Here is a 24,731-nt window from a genome sequence, read left to right as displayed (position 1 = left end):
GTTGGAATCAGCCCGAGATGTGTGTCAGGCTAATAAAAAACGCTGCGTTAGTTTACATATAAATACAATCGATAAATTAGATGAGATGCATGACCGTATTGAGGAAATTTCTGAACGCGTAGAAAGGCAAGGTAAAGACATTAAAATGGTATATGAAGAGGCGAAACTGATAGATTACAATATGAAGGTAAAAAATGAATCTAACGCAGAATGTCGCGCCAAAATACGGGCAATAGATAAAAACATAAAAAAAATTAGACGTGATATGGTAGAGCTCGCCCAGAGAGTAGAAAGTACCAAAAATAGAGCGTCAGAATTCAAACCCCGAGTAAAAACAGATACTCCTAGACAAGTTAGGCATTACAGTGATTCGGCTTATTCGGAGTGTAAGAACACCAGTAGTAGTGATAGCACAAGTGATGATTCAGAAATCAAGGTTGTATGTGACCGAAGGCGCAAGCGCGATAAAAATGTTACTTTCACTAATCGCCAAAGAAAAAATAAGAAATTAAAAGACGATGTCATGCTTAAGGAAATTCAGTGTTTTCCTAAATTTCAGGGTGATCCTTCCAGTGAATCAATTCACAATTATTTACAAAAGCTAGAGCTTACAGCTCAATTAGCCAACCTTTCTAATAAAGCTCTGTTTAAACTCATTCCACATTTGTTGCAAGAAGTTTCATTAAGTTGGTACAATATCAGGAAAGACGACTTTACTAACTATGAGCAAATCAAACAAGCACTTATTGAAGCTTTTGCGGGAAAAGCTACAGTACAACACAGGCTATCAACCTGTAAGAGTACTAGGTTCGATCCCAAGGTACATAGTTCCGTACATGATTTTGCGCTAGATCAATTCAATAAACTTCGTGAATTGACACCGCAATTGCCTGAATTTCTCATACTTACAGATGTAATACAGACTCTGCCTAATAGATTTAAAACTGAACTCTTTCTTCATTCATGTAATAATATTAGGGAGTTTTTGGCCGCAATTCAAAAATTAGAAACTTTACAGGCTCAGCAAAGCCGTAGAGAAGAAAGATACAAGCAGGGTAATAATTATAATGGTAATCAAAATTTCGGTTTCCAAAGTAACCAACGAAATTTTCCGTATAATAAGAATAATAATCAAAGGTACCAGAATCAGCGTGTAAATAATATGAGAATTGATCGGAATCAAAACCGAGGTCGTACGCGACGTGACCATAGTAGAAATAATAGAAACCGACCCTCGAGATCACGTGATCAAAGAAATAGTGAGGAACGGAACAGGAATCAAAACTCGCGCGATAATTCTAAGACTAGACCTGAACAAAAGAACAATAATTCTAGGGATCGGCGAAATAATAGTACCAATAATGAAAGGAGGAATAATAATAGTAGAAATAACAGCAATAGGCAAAATCATAACAATAGGAACAACTCAAACCGGTCAAACCGACGTAATGAATGGAATTCTGGCCACTCGGAAAACAATTAAAAGGCGGTACTGAGGACCGGGTACCGGCCAATACATACTATCCCACTGTAGGTCCAACTAAGCATTTTCTGGTATCGCATACTCACATTTGTAGTGTAAATAATCCTGATTTAGCTAGAAGTGATTGCGAATCGGACACAGACTGTCTAGACCATTATATTAATGCGCAACCCAACCCTATCTCTGCTAAACTTAAAGTTTTAGTTTGTAATACTGAAGTTGAATGTCTGGCGGATACAGGCTCCGATACATGCCTCATGTCTTTAGCGCTTTAAAAACGCATTAGCGCAAATGTGACGTCACCCAAACTCACTCCAGCTGATGATGTACTTTTAGTGGATTTCAGTGGGTCAACCAGAAGAAAAGTAAGAGGTTACACATTAGTCACTATTCAAATTGATAACATTTCTGTTTATGTAAAAGTTTATGTTACAGAATCTCTTAATCAAGATCTTATTTTAGGACTTGATGCACTTACTGCTTTGAGAAGCCAAATTAATCTTTCGGATGGTACGATTTCCATGGAATATAATAATTTGAAAACCATTATTAATCTTTTACCAGAAAATTTTGACTTTCAGGAAATCTCCGAAGATGAAGAGAGAGATACGATAGATAACAATTTTTCTATTTCAGCTGCCACTTTTGTAAAACAATGTGCTACAGACGAGCAGATTAGAGATGCTGTTAACCGCACTTTTAATTTAAACAACCGACAGAAAAAGCAATTATACTCTCTTTTGTCACAATATAGGGATATTTTTACGAATTATCCAGGTCTCTGTAAAGACTTCGTTTATGAGATGGAGGTGAAAACTGACAAGCCACTGGTACGTAAACAATATCCCATCCCTCATAAGTATCTCCAAGATGTACGAGATGAAATTCATAAGTTATTAGAATTAGGATTAATTTGTCATTCAAATTCTGTTCACAGCAATCCTATCCTTGTAGTTCCCAAGAAAAACGGAAAACCAAGAATATGTGTTAATCTTCGCTTGCCAAACCGGTTTGTGGAACTTCGCCAAACAAAATCTGAGGGCATACAGGACTTATTATTAAAAGTAAAATGTAAACCTTTCCTTAGCTCCCTGGATCTTGTAAGTAGCTATAATCAGGCCTTGCTTACTCCTAAGTCCCAGGAATATACAGCATTCAATTTCGAAGGCCAGCATTACCAATATCGAGTTACCTGTTTTGGTTACAAAAATGGTAGCAGTGTTTTAAACAGTATGCTCCAAAAAGTATTGGGACCAGAGTTACATGCTAAAATCTTACGATATATTGACGATTTGGCTTGCTTTACAGATAGTTTCGAAGAACATCTTGCATTGCTGAGACAAATTTTTGAAAAGTTTAGAAAACACAACCTTACTCTTAACATTGAAAAATGTTCGTTTTGCACTAATTCAATATCTTTTCTAGGTTTCTTGATTACTCCCGAAGGCATCAAAAAAGATCCAAAAACCATAAAAGCGGTTCGTAACTTACCCAGACCCACCAATATTAAATCTTTACAATCTGTAATTGGTCTCTTTAATTGGTCACGAAATTTTATTCCTCATTTCTCAGAAAAAATGCAACCTCTTTTTCAGCTTCTCAAAAAGGGAAAACGGTGGCAATGGCTTGAAGAACACAAACAATCTTTTCAACAAGTTAAAGACGATATTTGTAAAGATGTTCTCTTGTCACATCCTGACTTGAATTTACCTTATTACTTAGAATCGGATGCATCCCGCTTGGGAGTCAGTGCAGTCCTATATCAGTACAGTGATGGACAGAAAAAGGTAATCCAGTTCGCTAGTCGGACTTTAACACCTGCTGAGTCTCGCTATAGTGTAAGTGAGATCGAATGTCTTGCAATTGTATTTGCGGTCCGAAAATGGCGTCAATTGCTAATTGGTCACCATGTTATTTTTATTACAAATCATAAAAATCTCAGTTGGTTAGATAAGGCCAAGCCTTGGAACACTCGTCTTCTTAGATGGTCCCTGGAATTACAACAGCTGGAGTACGAAATACGTTTCCAAAAAGGTTCCGAGAACCTTTGTGCAAATGCGCTTTCACGTCTCTTCCCTTCCAAAGAATTACCAACTAAACGTGTTCATCTTTTACAGGCTATTCAAGACAAAATCAAAAATATTTCAGTTGAAGAGTTACAAAATGCACAAAAGGAAGATCCTGATTATCTCCCCATTATTTCTTTCTTAGCAGGCGAGAAGATAGAAGAGCTCCCAAGGAATTCACGCAATTGGGAAAAATTTTTCAAACTCGATAATGGTATTCTTTTGTACAGAGATTTTCATTTCCCAAACTCATATAAAATTTGCATTCCCAGGTCGTTAGTGAATAACGTTCTTACAGCTTACCATGACAATTTAAATCACCCAGGAGTAGACAGAACGCTTCGGATCATTTCAAAATCATTTTATTGGAGCAAAATGAGATCAGATGTGAAGAAACATTTAAAGGATTGCGTGAAATGTATGCAATTTAAATCCGATCACCACCCACCAGCTCGTTTCTTGTCCACTAATCCTTATTCAGAACCTAGAGCTTTATTAGCCCTTGATTTTTTAGGCCCATACCCATCAGGCAAAAATGGTGCGCGTTTCGCACTAGTTACTGTTAATGTATTTACTCAATATTGTACAGCTTACCCCTTGAAGAACGCCACTGCTACTTCAGTCATCAAGTGTTTATTTAATATATACATGCTACATCTAGGTATCGTTCAGGCGGTGCTGACAGATAACGCTGCAGTGTTTCATAGCAAAAAGTTTCTATCTAAAATGCAAGAGTACAATATTAAAGTCCATCATACAACACCGTATCACCCAATGAGTAACATCACAGAACACTCTAATAAAATTCTTGTATCTACTCTTAGGTTATTATGTTGTCAGTCACATAATAAATGGGCCAAAAACCTAACGCAAGCAGTTCTGTTACATAATTACTCCATCGTTGAAAGTCTTGGTGTTTCACCAGCAAGTTTGTATCTTAATATTCATTTTTCTCGTCCCATTTTTAAGCATTTTAGTTTACAGGTATCTGAAGATTTTGATAAGGAAGACGGGATTAGTTGGTCGAATAAATTACTTATGGCAGACCACCGACGAAAAGCCATCATTGAAAAAAGGAACGCACGATGGAACGATAGTCAACAACAGCGACGACGTTTAAAACAAGAAAGTTTGATTTTTCTCAAACAGCGTAACATCAGTAGTCTATTGAAAGGTGAAATATCAAAATTTTTTAATTTGTACCGAGGACCCCTTTTATGTGTTAAGGTCATTAATGACCGTGTTGTTGAACTTGTTAACCCTTCCACAGGTGAATATTTAGGACTTCATTCAATAGACAGGACTAAGTTATGGAAACCTACCCCTGAAACCCGTGAAATTTGGATGGCCTTGGCACGTCGCCAACTACCAGAAAATCTTTTGCATGACCTTAATTTGTCACCTGTTAATAAAACTCAAGAACCAATCTCTTTTTCCCCTAGTGGAGAAGTTAACTTGTCAAAGTCCAAAAACGACAAGTCCGATGAGAATAATTCAACTCCTTTACAGGTTAATAACTTATCAACCACCCGTTTGTTATCTCTTTATTTAGGAGATCCTTGGTTACATTATTACTTCAATTCAACATATTGGGAGCCTGCGTGTATCCCATTAATCACGCCTAACCTTACCGGTGGACTACAATTACGTAGAAGCTATGCAGAGAGCAGGAATTAAAACAGATGTTAAGTGAGGTTCACTTAAAAAAAAAAAAAAAAAAAAAAAAAAAACTACACTGATACGAATTTTCTTTCAGAAAAGCGACGCATTTCTAAGCGATAAACATGTATTCATTTTCTTTCCTTTTGCTTTTAGTTTTTGATAAAACACCTGGATACGAAAGGAAAAATTACGCATTTCTTTTAATACTCCTTTTTGCTTCCAGCTTTTAACCGTTCGGCAATGAGCAGATAACAGGTTTTTCTTTCTTTTTCTTGTTTCGATAAGGCAGTCGCCAAACTGTAGAACCACTTGTGTTTATGGTTACGAATAACGGGTGATATACAGCTGATTAATTCTTTTCTTTTTTCTGTCTTTGCTCCGTATAGCACTTCACACCTCAGTCAGCTGTGTATGAGTGTTGCAAACCTTACTAATGACTTACTATTAGTTTAATGTCATTAATTTTTTTTTTGTTTTCATCTCAGATGTTTGAATTTAGATCTTTTAGTAAATAATTAACGTATCATATACGTAGAGGGACCATATTTATCCAAAAACGGTTTGATATCTTGGCGAGATATCCGTACCTTAGCTAGTGGGAAGATGTTTTGGCGTTATAATATATATATTTTTATTGTGTTCTAAAATTTTAATAAAAAAAAAAAACTTTTAGGATCCCTTCCCACTTTCGAAATTCTTAAATATGTTATTACATGTTATTTAGAATTAATGTTTAATTTTCTTTTAGGAAAAAAAAATGTATCGAGATGCCCAGGATAAAAAAATTTTTAGTTGTTAGTTACGTATATATTTCTGTATTTGTAAATGAAACTTAGTACGTAATCTCATGCGTAGAATATGGAATTTTACACTTATAATCAATGTTAAATTTATTTTTCAATGTTAATCTTAGATTTTCGTTTTCATTTTGATAGTAACCCGTAATTAAGCATGCGTATTCTTAGGTTAAATATTTTGAGTATATTTTATTGTCTAGTAATATTCTAGTGAATATTTTAATGTTTATGAATCGTAACTATATTGTGTACTTGTATGCTAATGAGTTGTAATGTTTATTTTTCATGTTAATTCTGAGAAAGTTATATTTTAGTCACAGTATGTCCCAAAACTATTTGGAATTTTTTTAGTAAAATTGTTTTTGTTATGGAGGATTTTTTAAATCAACATGGCCAAAGGTTTTAGGATATAAACCTTTAGGTTTCAGCCATAACAAACAGTATGGAGGATTTCCTTCAGAAATCAACATGGCCAAAGGTTTTGGAATATAAACCTTTAGGTTTCAGCCATACTGCCAATGACGGATGATTTTCTTCAAAAATCGACATGGCCCATTATTTATGAGGTTTCAGCCGTCTTAGAGATATTGCTATAGATCCCGAAAATAAATTTATTTTCTTTTTTTTTCCAACAGCATGAAGCCATAATGTTTTATAAAAAATTACTTTGTCAATTATTTCGTATGCTCGATGACTTTGAATTTTTATGTGTCAATAAGACCATTTTAAATATTTTGTAGCAAAGATGCCTAAGGAAGCTTGTTACAACCGTTTTGTAGGGAATTTAATCTTGATGTTTCAAACCGACCAGAGAGTTGTAATGTCGTTGACTATATTCTTGTTTGTATCCCATGTTTTTCTTTTCACCGGTCTCATGTATTTTGTCTTATAAAAACATATCTTTACGATGCTAGGAGAGCATTTGTATTTTGTGTGTTTACACATTTTTTCCAGGTGGATGATGTACGTTATGTTCCAGGGAACATACGTGTATTTTACTGAATATTAGTGTTAATATTTCAGTTATGTATAGAAACATTTTTAAGTGCCTATGGTTGCAGGCCTCCTTCGTTTCTAATTTTGCCTCGCAGGTGTCGATGGCATATTGTGTGTGTAAGTACGTGTAATATTACACATTTTCCCACCTATGGTTTTGGTCAATTCATGGCGTAATGACCATTTATTTTCAGGAATGTTTGGACTAGTAAGTCAACTTCCTTGATTCAGACCTTTAAGAAACTTGGATCAACACCGTATAGTTTTCAACGCTGCATTAATAAGTTCTCTTGCAAATAATACCCATATGTTCTGGTAACCCTACAATGTTTACGTTTTTGGAAGTGAACAACAACCATTATTTTAGGCTTAAGCTAATAATAACTTTGTTTCAGAATAAAATCATTTGTTGTATTGAGCATTATCAAACTAAAGTCTCAACGAGCAAATGGCATTTGATCTTATGGCGTGCCAAATTTTCTTCATACATGTCAACAAAATCACGATCTTTTCTTTGATATGCAGAATCATGCTTATTTCTTGGAATTACTATAAACGTCAATTTTGACACTTAAGTTTATTTTTTTTATTTTTGGAAAACGATTTTTCGTTCTTTTCTGCCAAACAACACAAGGCACAGTTAAAAAAAAAAAAAAAAAAGGACATACAGGTGAAAATCTTATTTTGTTTATATATTGTCAGTTTATCATGTGTTTACATTTCCATTCATTGTACTTTTTCAATGATTTTCATATTTTTCAAATATATTATAGTAATATTGAAACTGTGACAATAATTTTAATATTTTAAATACAGATATCAGTATATTTAATAATTTTTATTGAGATGTTTGATAATTCTTTAAGTCGATGTTTTCATGAATAGTTATCGTGTGTGTATATTTATTTCATATTGCACAAAATAAAGTGATCAAAACGGAACACTTAAACATTTTACGAAAAGAATTCATTAGTGTTTAAAAAAAAAAAAGCATTTAAATAGCCCTATAACGTATTTACTTCATATTATGTCAAATAAAGTGATCAAAACGGAACACTTAAACATTTTACGAAAAGTATTTGCGTGTTAAAAAAAAAAAAAAAAAAAAGGAATTTTAATAGCCCTACAAATGCTTTCTGTGAACTTTAAAAAAAAAAAAAAAAGGTTATCATACAGGTGTTTCAACCGTACTTCGCTTCTCACACCAGTGTTAAAAAAAAAAAAAATCTCCCCTTCTCCCCTTATCAACTCATCGTTGAAAAATCATGGAGGATACTCACACAGGAAGACAGCATGGTTTCAACATGTGAGGAAACGAAAAATAAGGAAACCCAATTGCACCAATTGTTCAAGAGGATCTTATTACTTCATAAAACATTTGGATTAGACATTGCTCATGCAGGAACCTCATCATGTTGTAGTGAGTGAACAAGTTACTTAATTATTTTAAATAGCCCTTTTTCAGGTAAAAAACCATTCATCGTCTATGCACGTAAGTCTCACACCATATGACAGTGTTGCCAACTAACTTATTTTAAATTTTCAGGTGAAAAACCTAATTTTATTCATACTTCGTCAGACGGCCAAGGGTTCTCAACCTGTCTACGTGTGCACTTGACAGGTCGTTCCACTTTCGGACACCAATCTATAACCGCCACCAGGTTATAGAAGTATTTTTTGTGGACGCCCTGTATATTTCGTGAAGACAGTGATTATTATTTTCGATTTATACTTTATTCTGCAACGCACATAAGTTCTTTCTTTGGTGGGAATTGCTTCTTTCCCACACAATTGGACAAAGAAGTCTTTCATCGTTTTTTCATATATATATTTAAAACGTTGCTTTCGCTGAGAACATTTCAGTTAGTGACTAACCATTTCAGTGTTTCTCCCTGACTCATTATATGCATAGTATATATTCTATAGTTAATGGGAACTGAATTAAGTGTTTTCTTTAATCGCTTATGGAAACATTATAATAAATTGGAGAAATACGGACTGACCAGATGTTTCAGTAACCAAAGTGGCACCAACTGTGTTGTTTCGTAGCCCGTTATCTGTACTTTCTCACGCCAGTGTTATCGCCGTGTCTAGTGCATTATGGGCAGTTGACTAAAATTAACAAAAATTGTTTTCTATATTCTGTTTGTATGTGCATACAGGTGAGTTAACTGAGTAATTTTTAAAATGAACTGCCAACACTTTTCTGTTGACCATTGCAATCCATAGCTTGAGCTTGGACGCTCAGGGAGTTTGACTACAGGTCTGGAAGATGCAACCACGCATCTCGCGTTGAACTTCAAACATAAGTTGTGTTAAGGGGCACAAGCTATTTAGCCGGTGAAGGACGATTTCTTACGGCTAGCCCCAATCAGTGAAATCCCAGGTCCGCAGACCTTGTGCGTTTCAAACGTTATATACGCGCCCTCCAATATCAGAATTCAACTGCGAAGACCTTCTTTTCGTTTATTTACTCAAAATTTACTTTTACGCTGCAGGACTGTTCAGCGTAACAACTGGGTTCATCGTGGGACAATCCAGACAACTTTTCCCCAGTGCGAATCCCCCAAGTGTGTTCATGGTGTGAGCAAAGTGTTTCTAGTGATACCTAAATTATAATCATATATATATAAAAAGGGCTATATTTCCCGTAAAGGGCAAAACGTAATTTCAGCGGCAAAATTTATTAGTGTCCAGTGTTGTATTCATTTCTCTTCGTTATTTTTTTTTCAAAATAGTATTCTAATAAATAAGTATAGTGTCAATTAATCCAGTGTGTTTTCGTTGTGTATATGAGTGATGTCTGTGTGCGTTATGGTCTGGATGACCGTCTAATCGTCCGTGAGGTTTTCGAGACGAAACACCCGAACCTCTCGGCGCCTAATGCTCATCTCATTATTGAGACCGACAAGCTTTTTGGGAAACAGTTTGTAATCTTCTTTGGAGAGGTCTTCGTCGTCCTGTCCAGGTAAGTTAAAGTATCAGGAATATACTTATTGGTAATACCACGAACCAAGGACAGCGAACAGAACCACGCCGGTTACAAATAAATGGACCACGAACTGAGAACGGTTACAATCACAACACAGGAGCTGAAAACAGCAATTGTAAATGTTATACCGATTATCGCAAACTAAAAACATATTTCGCATTTTGTTGACGCAAACCCGAACGGATTGAGCCCTTTGGTCTTTGTCTTGGTATTACAAGTAAGAGTCTTGCAAGTCTTGCTCTTAAATGCTTTTCATAGGTAAATTTTACATTGTATATAAGAGAACATAAGCGTATCATTGCTTATATGAATGCGTTAATAGTAAAGGAAATATGTTTCTTTATATAAATGTAATTTTGTTCACCTTATGTGGGTATATACCAGGTATGGCATGATAGTGTTCAAAATTACCTAAGTTTAATACTACATTTCGGTTTAGTTTTAGAACCTCAATAACATCTTTTGATAGTTTACTTTTGGTTTAGTAACCTGCTATCACTGGCGTCTCTGGCATGTAAAATTTGGGGAGGACATCAAAGAAGTTGATTTAAATGGTACTACCTAGCTCAACCTGTTTATTAACTTCGATTCCATTTGTTACCTTTCTGCTTACCTTCACGGACCCCCTAAGGTATATCAAGAATTCGATTACAGTCGTTTCACAGCCTGAATATTATATTCCAAATAAATATTATTATTATTATTTATATTATATTCTGTCGTTAGTAAATAAATTAAATTATAATAAAATATTGAATATTTTGTACTTCAAAATATTGGAGCGGACGCGTCTCCCTCGTCCCCCGTCAGAGATGCCCGTGCCTGCTATCTTAGACACACATTTTACTTCGGAAGATTTCACAGAATCTAATCACGGACTATTGTAAATGAATCAAATGATGACCAAAGTAACTAATACACTGATTTTCTTACTCTGTAACAATTCATAGCATTGTGCTCTCTGTCGTCTTCTACACACACCGTTCCAATTCATTCCCGTTCTCTGTGTTCTAGGTAACTTTCAAAGGAAGATCAAAGGAATACATGGAGATTGTATTTGACCAATACCTACTCTTGCTGCTTGCTTTTACTAGGGAGGATCCGTGCCCACAGCTCCAGAAAACTAATGATAATAAGAATAGTTATGGCTCAAGAGGGTTCTGGTAGACAGAAGCGACAAGCGAGTGACCGAAAGTAAAATTAATTTGGAAATTGTTGTGTATTACTCTATGTATCAAAGTAAATTTTCTGAATTTGAAGCCTTTCCGTGGTCAATACACTCATCTATTACATGTGTATTACTCACTCTAAACAAACTTTTCGCTGTATAAAGAGCAGAAAAGAGCAAGCACGACATATTTTCCAAAGTTGTATTAAGCGAAATGTGGAAGTCTAGAAAGTACATACAGTAAGTGAAACAAAAAGAGGTCTGTACAGATGAACGAGATATGCGTATTTTATTTTTAGCTTTGGTTGATACAATATATAAATTAGGACTTGAGTAGATTAGTGGTAGAGCGTTCACATCTAGTGCATGGGGTACTTGGTTCGATCGCAGCTCGCACCAAGTGAACTCTCTGGTTGACAAACATTGTGCGCGTGGGTTTTCTCGGGGTTCTCCCGTTTCCTCCCACCCTCTTCATTCCATTATTCTCATTCATTTCTCATCATCACCGTCTCCTTTAACCTAGCCGGCATAACTGTGGGACGTAAAACTTAAAAGATTTCATTTAATTTGATTTGATAGAATATTTAAATTTTAAATTCGTATTTCTTTGCCTGCCTTACTAAAAATAGTACAAAATTTACCATTTTTCTTTTGCTTGCTTTTCATAAGTGAAAGGAGATGATGAAATACAACTTATCACACAATCATAGATAATGTTATTCTAGAACCGAAAATATGAACCTGAAGAATGTTCAGTGTTGGCATCCATAGAAATTACAGTGTTGCCAGAAAAACGGCCCTAAAATCTAAGATAAGGCAGCGATTAGAGGAACGAACTCAACTGCATTTGGTTACGTATCATGTTGTTTTGGTTTCCTGTGAACTACATTTTAAATAATGCAGTAGCTGTATTTAGTTTGTAATAAACAAAATAGTTTTAACATACAGTTATTACGACTAAATAATAATGTTTTTAAAAAATAGTTCACAAGAAACCGAAACAACATGATACGTAACCAAATGCAGTTGAGATCGTTCCTCTAGTCGCTGTCTTAACTTAGATTTTAAGGGCGTTGTTTTTTTCTGGCAACACTGTAATTCCTATGGATGGCAACACTGAAAAGCTTTCAGGTTCATATTTTCTGTTGTAGAATAACGTTATCTATGATTGTGGTAAGTTGCACTTCATTCTCTTCTTTCCCTTATGAATAAACAAGCAAAAGGAAAATGGTAAATTTTGTATTATTTTTAGTAAGTCAGGCTCTTAAGAAAATACAAACCAAAGAATTATACATATGTTTTAAATGCCAATCACTAATAGCAATAAATACACATACATTTCCTTAAAAAAAAAATAATATTTACGTACTTTTGTAGATTACAGTTCTCACAATGATATCTCGAACGTACTAAAGTGTTATGCCTCTCCCTCTCAACACACATACAAACACAATGGTTTGGTTCGTTTTCAACTCCTGGGAGGTGATTATTAGAAACTTGCGAACTAAAACTATTTTTTTTTTTTTTTTACTTAGAAGGCATCCACTCAAATGAGATTTTTACTGAAATCAACAAATTCAAATGCAGGATATAATTAATGATTGTTTTTTTTTCCATCTTCTAAAAAAATATTCAAGTAGTAGGGCGTGAAAGACTCTTGTAAGTTGGTCTTGGTCTTGTGCCAGTGTTGCAGGTATGGTCTTGATCTTAGTCAGTGTGACCACCCAGTAAACATATTTTGTACTAACCTATGCAGAAGAAAGTACCAGATTTGGAGGAAAAGTACTAAAATTATATCTGCTCCCGTTTCACCATATTTATGACATTTTACGATATTAATATCTTATTAGATGATTTCTGGCAGCTCTCCCTTTCCTGTGAGTGAAGGAGTGATCCCCACATTCTTGAAAGAACCACCAACTTTATTTTTTTGTGTGAAAAATCGATACAAATCGTGCAAACCACTTACACCATCCCAATTTTGACTTTACAACCCCAACTAAAAATCATGGTGGAATTCCTTCTTTATTATCTTATTAGAACTCACTGTAAAACCACTAAAGTAACACAAACATGACAAATATAGAGGATGTCGAGAGAAAACGAAGAGATAACCAAATATGTAATATTGTTTACTGTGGTCATTTATTAGTTGGAGGAGACGACTGAACGTCATCTTTGTCTCACTTCCGCTCGATTGTAAATACTACTCTTGAAAAAAAAAAAGGCAGAAAAAAGTACCAGGAACAGTGAAATTTTCGTACATTGACAAATTTTCATGAGATTTCTTTTTCTCTCCGAAATATATTTATGAGAAAAGAAGAGGATGAGAAAGGACCAGATTTATTGGTGAACGTACTAGAACACTAAAATTTTATAAAAGGTACTAGATCTAGTACGAAAGTACTATCGGTGGTCACACTGATCTTGGTCTTGATCTTACATCGGAATTGTTGGTCTCGGTCCTTAAAGAAAGACCAAGACTCTTGTGCTCATCTTCCATCACTAATCGCAAACTGTAAACCACATTTTGCGTTACGTTGAAGAATAACAGTATAGAATGAGACCTAAGGTCAACAAAGGGCAGATGAATCCACTCGAATTAAGAAACAAATAAAATGCGAGAAACCTGATTGGTGCCAGGTTCCCAAATGTACCGAGCCGTACAACACAGGGTTAAAGAGCGTCTATTGTACTCGTATATATATATATATATATATATATATATATATATATATATATATATATATAATCAAGGAATAAAGCTACATAGAAAAGCAATTAGATAAATAAAGTATTAAATACTATTACGTATGTGACAAGCATTGTAAGTGAAATCAGCGACTTCACATGTTGTGTGAAATGTTCTTATATTTTCTCTAATATACTATATTTTGTATTTTGTGTATTCACACATTTAGACATTACATTGCATCTTAAAATGTACTTATCTTATTCATCGTCGGATATTAAGTTTATATGATACTGGGGAGTTTTGATTAAGTAATATCGATATAATATTTAATATTACGAATATGAACATAATTATTGTTTAACACTTATTTAAAATCTATGCAAGGGTAAAAGAGTCTGAAAAGGTAGAGGGACGGTAGGTAGCGGTATGACGTCACGCCGTCCCCCTACCTATCCTTGCCCAGTGTAATTTTTTAGGAACTGGGGGACGACGTACATATTTTCTGGAGATGGGGCGACGGCGTTCCCCGCATTCCCCTCTCACTTTTATCCCTGTGCTAAACCACTCATAATTATCTATTTCGAGCCCACATAACGATACTTTTAAAAAAAAAACGTATTTGGTGTAAGAAATGAAAATGTGTCAATAAAACTAGAGTTATTCTAAAAGTAGATAGGTGTTTTTTCATTTGAGAATGTATATTTTTGAACCGATAGCTCGTAAATATGCATGTTAGACAGTTTATATCCATATAATTTCTCCTCCTTATCCTATGGTGGGTTACATGGAAATGCGTTAATTATGCAAATTTAACTTTCAATTTTATTTAGAGGTATGGAGCCAGTAGAGTGGCCCAAAAGTAGGTATACATCCCTGCATTGATCAAGTATAACATTTAGTTTATGTAGGGTGACCAGACATACTCTTTTTAAGAGTATTATACTCTTTTCGAGGTTCATATACTCTATACTCTTTTTTCTTCCCAAAAATATCGAATTATACTCTTTTGTGATATTTTCAATTTCGTTTAACGTTTAATGCATTTTCCCATTGAAAATCGCATTTGTTTTCCTGTAAAAACTTGGACGTTGACAGCACTTGAATGTAAAAGCATGTCTTCTAAAAATTCATAGCATATCAAATGAAATCTCGGAAACTGTGTCGAACGTATTAATGGGTACATTACGTCAGTTTTGTTTGGAAAATAAGGTCATCGGTCTTCTAGCTGATAATGCACCAGTAAATTTTGGAAGCATAAAAAATAAAACAGGAAATGTGCATAGCGAACTAGAGTGCAGGTTGAAGAAAAATGTTTTGCCTATCGGATGTGGGGCTCACATTCTTCACAATGGAATTTCTGTGGCGTGTTCGAGACTAATACCGATCGATATTGAGAATTTGGTTTTTAAAATATAGTACCATTTCAGTATTTTTACTGTAAGGACAAAAATTTGAAAAACTTTTGTGAGTCATTGGCTGTCATTATGAGGGTCTTTTGTATCGCTCAAAGACGAGATTCTTGTCTCTGCTGCCGTGTGCAGAAAAAAAAAATACGTCAGTATGAACCACTTACAGGGTACTTTTTGAGCGATTAAAATGTTCCAATAGTCAATTTCTTTCGAGACGTAACAAGTGAGTTGTGGCTGTATTTCCTGCATACTCAGCTGATCTTGTTCACTGAAACAATTACAAAAATTGAGAGGGAGGATATACAGGGTGTCTACTGGTCATGAAAGTCATGAAAAAGTCATATATTTTGCTTAGTGGTCATGAAAGCCATGAAAAAGTCCTTTATTTACCCAACTAATCATGAAAATCTGAAATCTCAGAGTATATTTTTATACTTCATACTTTTATATCTCATACTGCATGTACTGAAACAGTTGTATCAGGTCAGTAATTGTGAGAATTTTCCCCACCAGTTAGTGCTGGCTAACTGGTACTTGACTGTCTTCCTAGCTGCTCCCCATTTCATCTTCTAGTCTCCGTAATATAGTAACAACTTTTTACTGTCCAACTTTCTGATCTGCTATTTCTTTACTTCTAAGAAATGTAAATTGTGTATTTTTGGGCCTTTAAACTTATGCAAACAATATTATTCGCTTGAGTTTGCAGATTTTAAATTTAATGATCTATTTTTTTTAAAACGAATTACTTTTATAATTTGTCGTCTTTGGGCAGTTCTCTGAGTGCTTAATTTCAGACAAATTTCTGCTAGATGGATAATTATACTCAGAATTAAAACTTCAAATACAGTATAGAGTGATTCACTGGTAAGAGCAGGGCCATATTTAGGTAAGTGCTATTCTGTGCTCGGGCACAAGGCGGCAGAATTTTAGATTCTTTCTTTAAGATTCACATTAGAAAAATAAGAACATAATGTGATCTTCATCTTAACCGATGCACCACTGATGGTAGGGGTTTATTATTACTAATGGTAAATTTTTATCGCCATGGTCATGAAAATTTGAACAAAAAGGGTCATGAAAAGTCATGAAAAAGTCATGAATTTACTTTCTGGTATTCCAGTAGACACCCTGATATAACAGCGACTGAAGTTCCTGATGAATATTTTGAACTTCTGAGGAAATACAAAGATAGAATTGAACAAAACTTTTATCCGTTTTCTGCTAGAAATTTAGTTACGAAACTTGTAAAAGAAGGGAATATAAAAGAGGAATATGCCTACTCAGTGTCAAGAAGGTTTAAGTTTGAAGTGATAACATACTTAGAGACGTGGTCACAACGTTTCTTCGGAGAAGTAAACAAGATGAAACATTTACTACTTGACACATCAGTTACCTATGAAGAATTTCAGGAGTCGTTTGCATATTTCTATGAGCAGGCAAAACATGTAGACAGTTCGTTGGAATTCAATGATGATATTTTTGACAGTTACTGTGCAATATCCAGATGTGTTAAAGAACACCTTGAACAATGGGGAGAGAAAAGAGAGACAATGATGGGCAAATGGAAAATAGTGTACAAAGATTTAGTGCGGGCTGGGTCAAATTTAAAAGTGATTGTGCCACTCGTGCAATTCTTGTTTACTTTACCGGGCACTAATGTTGATTGTGAGAAGCTCTTCAGTGTTATTAACACTTACTGGAGCGAGGAGAAAAGTCAACTCACAGTGTTGACACTGGAACAAGTGATGAAAGTGAAGTTCAATATAAGCATGACCTGTGAAGAGTTCAGACTGGCAATAAAGTATGACATTAACTTACTTAAGAAAGCAAGATCGTCGCAGAAGTATGAATGATGGCGAGTAAAACTGTTTTAAGTATTTGACTCATTTGCATGCGCATTGGATAAAACATTGTAATTCACCTTGTCTTCATACTTAGTCAATTTTTTTTTGATATACTCTTTTGGATTTAAAAAAATCTGGTCACCCTAGTTTATGGATTTATTTCCTTCGACTGTTCCGGGCTTAAGTTATAAGTAAAATGCCGTTAAGAACAAATAATAAAGAAACTAGGTCTACCTGTTTAATAACAATAACAAATGATATAAAATACAATACGGGACTGTATACCTACTTTTGGGCCACCCTGTAAGTTTCTTAGAAATTACTCTTTGCGAATTACTAATTTTACTCATAAAATTTCAAAACAGTAGTCCATTGTTTTTAAATTTGTAATTCGCCCCCCTCCGAATTTTACTGGTCTTCAAAATATTGTCCAAGTATGAATAATTTGGCTGCCATTGTTCTCGATTATGCTTGATTTCACAACACACCTATTAATTCCCGGATTTGTATACATAAAATCATGGCGATCAGCACGTTAATGCAGATATAATAACGATATTACTATTTCAGTCTAGTGCACTTTTCAGTAAATTGTACTACGTGCAAAAGTGAACTCTACCGTATTTAGAAAATAAAATACTTTTCTTTTTTCTTTTTCAGATAACTCTTCTGAACGCAGGCCGCAAGCATTTAGGTACCAGCAACCTGCAGGGCAAAGTATTCGTCACTTCCGGTCTGGGAGGAATGAGCGGAGCTCAAGCAAAGGCTGCTGTCATTTGTGGTTGCATTGGAATTGTGGCAGAGGTACGTACGTGACACTTTTCGGGTGTGGCTATTGGGTTAAAGAGCCACCCCCTCTATTGTAAATGGTGAACGTGAAACAATGCACATTCTTTAATTTTCGTGAGCTATTCTAAGCTAAAGAAGGAACAACAGTTTGCACAATTGACTTGCGGAATGCTGGGAATAATTATTCTCTGAGTTTACCTTTCTGAAAGTTAGAAAGAAAAAGTAATTTTTTCTGTCCTTTTTTTTTTTTTTTTTTTTTTTTTTTTTTTGGAAATTGCTGAAACATTAATGAAAGTCAGTTAATATTTTAGTTTCAAAATTCAAACTCCTTAGTTACATTAATCATTTACTTCATTGGCCTCTCGAAATCAAATCTCCTTGTTACTAAGGTTACTAGTAAGCAGCAGTGGCGGCGCGTTATGCAGTTTACATGATCACGTAAACCATCAAGTATATAGCTGTGCGTACTGTTGCTTAAAGTTTAGACTATTATATATACACTATTGGATCGTTTCTTTGATTTCTTTACTTCCTTCTTTCCAATATGTCATATTACAGTCACCAGAAATTTTCCTTAAATTTTACACACACACACACACACACACACATACGCACACACACACACACGCACACACACAAGCACATACGCACCGCTAGCTTTCCCCCCTTGATTATATACTTTCCATCATTACACCACGTTCACGACAGTGCTACGAACGTGAAAGCTACTCTATAAGTAGTAGAGATCGGCATAATTGAACGATTATTCATTCGCTATGAAAATAATTAAGTGATTTGTTCGAACAGTGCTCGGACTTCCTGCTCACGCGTTAATCAGGGAGACAACTCGAGATGACAGATACTGAACGGTTTGAATAGTGAGAATGAATCGCTCACTCAGCATGTCTGTGTTATGCATATGCGCTTTGCTGAAACTTGCTTCCCAAGTTTGTCAGTGAGTAGGGCTCTCGAAAAAGCGTAAGAGAGTTCACCATATACTTCCGAATTTTGATGTAGAAGCGAAACAATTCTGCTTACAGTGTATCCAGTATTAACTGGAGACATATAATTAACCTAAGGTAGGAATTCAATCTTGAGACAAAATACAGGGTGGCGCGTATTGTATCTACCAGTTGCAGTTGGCAACCCTGATCAAATGCGCGTACGAATGCTGCGCATGCTTACGGCACTGAATAGCAGGGCCTCTGGCAATTAGTTTACCATGGAGCGGTGGTCTGTGCAGACGCGAATTGCGGCGGTGGAAGCCTTTATCCGAACCGGTTCTGTCAGTGAGGCTCAGCGGGCACTGCGACGAAACAGTGATGATCGCCATGTTGCTATACCCGAGAGACACAGTATTCTGAGATGGGTGAGACAGTGGCGGGCCACAGGTAGTGTTGTGAACCGGAAATCACCAGGTCGTGGACGAAGTGTTCGAACAAATGTAAACTTGGAACGAGTGCGCGTAGCGATGGAACGCAGTCCCAAACGTTCAGCACGGCGACATGCACGAACATTACATTTGACACGACGTTCATTGGGTCGTTTGCTGGGTGATTTGAAGTTCCATCCGTATAAACTGCAGGTGGTACAAGAGTTGAGAGCCATTGATAAGGAAAACAGACTCAATAACTGCCAGAACATTCTTGAGTTGATTAACCGAGATCCACTGTTCCTCCAACAACTTTTGATGTCCGATGAAGCAATCTTCCACCTGACTGGGTATGTTAATAAGCAAAACTTCCGGTATTGGTCTCAGGAGAATCCTCGTTCATTACATGAAAAGCCTCAAGGTAGCCCAAAAGTTGTGGTATGGTGTGCAGTTGGAATGTGTGGCATTATTGGTCCCTATTTTTTTGAGGATGACGCCGGACATGCAACAACTGTAAATTCCGACCGCTACTGCCATATGTTACAGACGTTTCTCATTCCGGAATTGCAGGAAAGGGGTGTGATCAATAACGTTTATTTCCAGCAAGACGGTGCTACGGCACACACGGCACGCCAAAGTATGTCTATACTCAGAGAAACATTTCCAAACCGCGTGATATCCCGATTTGGCGATGTCTCATGGCCATCCCGTTCCCCAGATTTAACAGCTCCTGATTACTTCCTCTGGGGATATGTTAAGGAAAGGGTCTTTGCCAATCGCGTGAAGACAATTGACGAACTGAAGACTGCCATTCGTCATGTGATAAGTTCCATTCCACAGTATACGTTAATGCGTGTGATGAATGCCTTCCCACGTCGCCTGCAGCAGTGCATCCAGGAAAAAGGCGGACATTTACAGGACGTTATTTTTAAAGTTTAGTGAGCTCCTTCGACAAGTGTTGTACAGTGTACAAATTGCCAGTCCATATACTTATATTCCATAACAGTTTTGCATTAAAACTTGCATAACACACCTTTGTATTTTCATTTGAAGTTGGTAGATACAATACGCGCCACCCTGTATATGCCACTCTATAAGACAATTATAGAGTGGCATAGAGTAGGTATAGTTGAGGTGTAAATAGGAATTCAATCTTGAGACAACATACTTAAGAAAGACAATTATAGAGTGCCATAGAGTATTTATAGTTGAGGTGTAATGCAATAGCGAGAAAATTAAAATTAATTAAGCGAACCGATAGGTCAATACCGGAAATTCAGAGCTGAGAGCTCTCATCGGGAATCGAACTCTGGATCATACATTCCAACATCAGTACATCTAGGGAATGTATCGAGACGAGACGAGACATTATACACTCTCTGTTTCGTCTCGATTCTTTTTATTTTCTCTCTTCATTCTTGATTGGAGAATTAGGCCTACTATAAGTCGCGCACCCCTTCGTAGCTAAGTGCCTAACGCTTTATATGTGTGTTTGCGGGTTTAGTCCTCAGTGGGTGTATAGTGATGGATTTATTACTATACTGGTAGATTTGTTTTCGTCAGGGGCATGTGGTATGATTTCATAACCTATTACTATGAAGCGGCCGGACCTTCGCTGATCTTCAACATTTACAACCTACATGAAATTTCTGGAACCAACAAGTTGCTGTGGTAGTTCACTTCACCTTTCCCTTTCGCATGAATAATATTTGAGTTGTTGCCACTGCGTTATGCCCAAGTTCGAACTTATACAATACAGTAACAGTCCGCGTATCAGACGTTGTTGATCACCCATTGTCACTTCCACTAAAAACTGACTGAGGATACTGACGGAGCGGTGGCCTCCGTCTTAAATAGTCCGCTCTGCCACACTACTTCTTGGGTCAGTTTGACTTTTTTTTTTACTTAATAGTCGATCATGGCGTATACACGTGCCTGCTTTTGGGCTGTGGAACTATTGCAAGACTAACGACTCATATTTATATACAGTGGCGAATTTAGAATTTAAAAACTGTGGTGGCAGCCAGAACCCAGACTAGGATATGTATATCATGAGTTTACTATAAACTTTAAAATATAAATAAATAATAAATTATTTTTGCCGGTCAAAAATCTGGAGGGGATAAAGGCCCCCTCAGCCCTGGGCTAAATCCACCACTGCTTGTATTGTATAAGCTAAAATAACTTAAGTATTTCTATGGTGATAGGTTATTAAGTTAGCTACCATTTTGTTTTAAATCTATCTGGAATTACTGCTTACGGGAACTCAACTGGAATTAATTCTAAGCTTCATTGTAGATGAGATATCTAAAAATACTATCTCTCATTATGGAAATATTTCCGTTATATTAGCTTATACTACTGTAACATCATTTCTTTAGCAATTTGAAGGACTATGCACAAAGCTCTACATATACTTTGTGAAGATGTGAAAATACGAATGTTTTAGAAAATTATAAGATTCAGGAATTAGTAACTGATTTCTTTGTTTTATTTATATATTTATTTTTTACCCTTTTCGTTTATCAGGTTAGTTATGAGGCCTTAAAAAAGCGATTTGACCAAGGATGGCTATTGGAGATTGAGGATGATTTGGATAAATTGATTCCAAGAATACGTTCAGCAAGACAGAAGAAAGAGGTAACGTATTCTTCAAAAATTGAATTTAATATTGTTACTCAAGTTGTATTTGTAACAGAAATGGTGTAGTAAAGCAGATGCTGCTTTGAAAGAATTATAAGAGAAGAACAACCAGAAAAACCATCATGCATTAGTAATTTGAAAGTGAGCCTTAAAGCTCGCTACGGCTTGTTAATTGTTCTGTCAACATTCTCCTCATTAACTTTTATTTCGTTAATCTATATTATAAAATTGAAAGTGACTATGTTTGTGACTCTTAATCTCTTGAACCGCCCGACCGATCTCGATCAAATTTTTGACGTAGATCTAGTTCTGGCCTGGGAGTTTTTAGCTGTTCACTTTGAAGGTAGAACTCAGGAGGGTGGAGGGGGGAATTATAAAAATAAATAAAAGTTAATAACTCTTGAAATACCACATCTATCTCAATCAAATTTTAAACATAGATGAGGTTCGGGACTGGGATGGATTTTATCATTTTACTTTGATTGAACAATGTTGGCGTTGGGGAGAAGGGGGAGATATATAAAAATCAATAAAAATAAAAATAAACGTGACTAGGTTTGTGACTTAATTACTTTTGAACCATCCGACCGATCTCGATCAAATTTTCAACATACATGAGGTTCGGAGCTGGGACGATGTTGTCATTTTACTTTGACGGTACAACGTGAAAAAATAAAAATAAACTTGACTGTCTTTGTGACTTTACAACGAGATACTTTGTATTGGTTGATAATTACCTGTATCTTGGGCAGAAAGTGCTTCTACACAAGCACTATACCTGATATAATGCTAATTAAAAATAACAAAAGAAGAATGTTTTAATATATGTAAGAAATATACATTATTGTATATTTGGTTGCTAAAATTTTTTACAACGACTCATCAAAGGTAGTCGTCAACCCTGGTTCGGCTAATAATATAAGTAAATCTTTAGTGGCAATAATCGTTTACACCTTAAAATATCTTCAGTAATTATATCCACTAGTATTATCACCTTTTCTACTGAAATTACAAGTCGATGATGAGTATTAAATAATTTATTCGTTGATTCTCTTTTAACGTATATTCACACAAACTGTCTTGCAATCATACATGTTAATTAGGTATCTATAAACAAACTACATAGCAACCAAATATACAATAATGTATATTTCTTACATATATTAAAACATTCTTCTTTTGTTATTTTTAATTAGCATTATATCAGGTATAGTGCTTGTGTAGAAGCACTTTCTGCCCAAGATACAGGTAATTATCAACCAATACAAAGTATCTCGTTGTATAAAATGTCGCCCGATAATGGGACTAAATATAAAAGTTACAAGGGAGCTTGACTTTTATATTTAAGAACCACTGGTCCGTTTATAATAATGATATTATATTAATTATGTCCTTTACATTTTGATCGCCCCTCGTATATAACTTCATTAAGTTTCCTTCATATAGATACATTTATAATAAGTCTTTTATTCCATTAATATTTATCTTTTATTATAAAAACGTCGTCGCTTACTAATATAATCAACGAAGGGTGCGAAGTCAAAAACGTAAGAGGTAATTACATTTTAAAACATAAATCACAATGATCAACAGTTTCATTCTCTACTATCTCACCGATCATAATTTTTCTTGTGATTATTCTACCACTTATAAGAATAGTTGAGTTCGTATTCATGAACCTTCTTACTGAGGTAAATTCACCCTTACTTTAGACTTCGGGATATGAATTTACAAGAGGTCCCGGGTGAGGTAAACCAAAAATTTTACAACGACTCATCAAAGGTAGTCGTCAACCCTGGTTCGGCTAATAATATAAGTAAATCTTTAGTGGCAATAATCGTTTACACCTTAAAATATCTTCAGTAATTATATCCACTAGTATTATCACCTTTTCTACTGAAATTACAAGTCGATGATGAGTATTAAATAATTTATTCGTTGATTCTCTTTTAACGTATATTCACACAAACTGTCTTGCAATCATACATGTTAATTAGGTATCTATAAACAAACTACATAGCAACCAAATATACAATAATGTATATTTCTTACATATATTAAAACATTCTTCTTTTGTTATTTTTAATTAGCATTATATCAGGTATAGTGCTTGTGTAGAAGCACTTTCTGCCCAAGATACAGGTAATTATCAACCAATACAAAGTATCTCGTTGTAACTTCATTACTCTTGAACCACTAAAACGATCTATATTAAACTTTTATCATAGATGAGGTTCAAACCAGAGATTATTTTGTCATTTCACTTTGACATGCAACTTTTGGGAGGGGGGAGAGGGAGGAACACATAAATGATCGAAAATGACCGATATTAGTGTCGAATCTATAGTTTCCAGGGTCGTTGAGATGCAGAGTGACACTTCTGATGCTGATTAAATCCAAATTCTGCACTTCAACTTGGGGAGGGGAGGAAGGAGATATATTAAAATGATCAAAAATGCCCAATACCAGTGTCGAATCCATGGTTTTCGTGGTCGCTGAGATGAACAGTGACACTTCCGATTTCGTGCCTTGCAACATGGGAGAGGAGAAGGGGAGATACATGTATTGTCCTTCAAATTGCTGAAGGACGGATGATATCGGGTGACTGATCGAAAATGACCCACATTAGTGCCCAATCAATAGTTTTCAGGGTCGTGAGATTCACAGTGACATTTCTGATGCCGTTTAAATCCAAATTTATACCTGCAACTTTTGGGAGGGGATATATATATATATATATATATATATATATATATATATATATATATATATATATATATATATATATATATATATATAAATGATTGAAATTACC

At 35.3% G+C, this 24,731-nt stretch overlaps 1 protein-coding gene across 1 annotated transcript in view; it reads left to right on the top strand.

Annotated features, from left to right (window-relative positions):
- LOC145677487 (urocanate hydratase-like) overlaps window positions 1–24,731 on the top strand; it is a gene marked incomplete at both ends in the record, with an annotated part of 51,521 nt that overhangs the window by 3,749 nt on the left and 23,041 nt on the right. The window contains 2 exon segments of the mRNA XM_081747966.1: window positions 17,773–17,916; window positions 21,803–21,913. Coding sequence (XP_081604092.1) covers window positions 17,773–17,916; window positions 21,803–21,913 — 255 coding nt within the window.

Source organism: Thermobia domestica, unplaced genomic scaffold, assembly GCF_964235325.1.
Source record: "Thermobia domestica unplaced genomic scaffold, izTheDome1.hap1.1 HAP1_SCAFFOLD_937, whole genome shotgun sequence".
Lineage (NCBI taxonomy): Eukaryota > Metazoa > Arthropoda > Insecta > Zygentoma > Lepismatidae > Thermobia > Thermobia domestica.
This window is presented reverse-complemented; position numbering and strand designations above follow the sequence as displayed.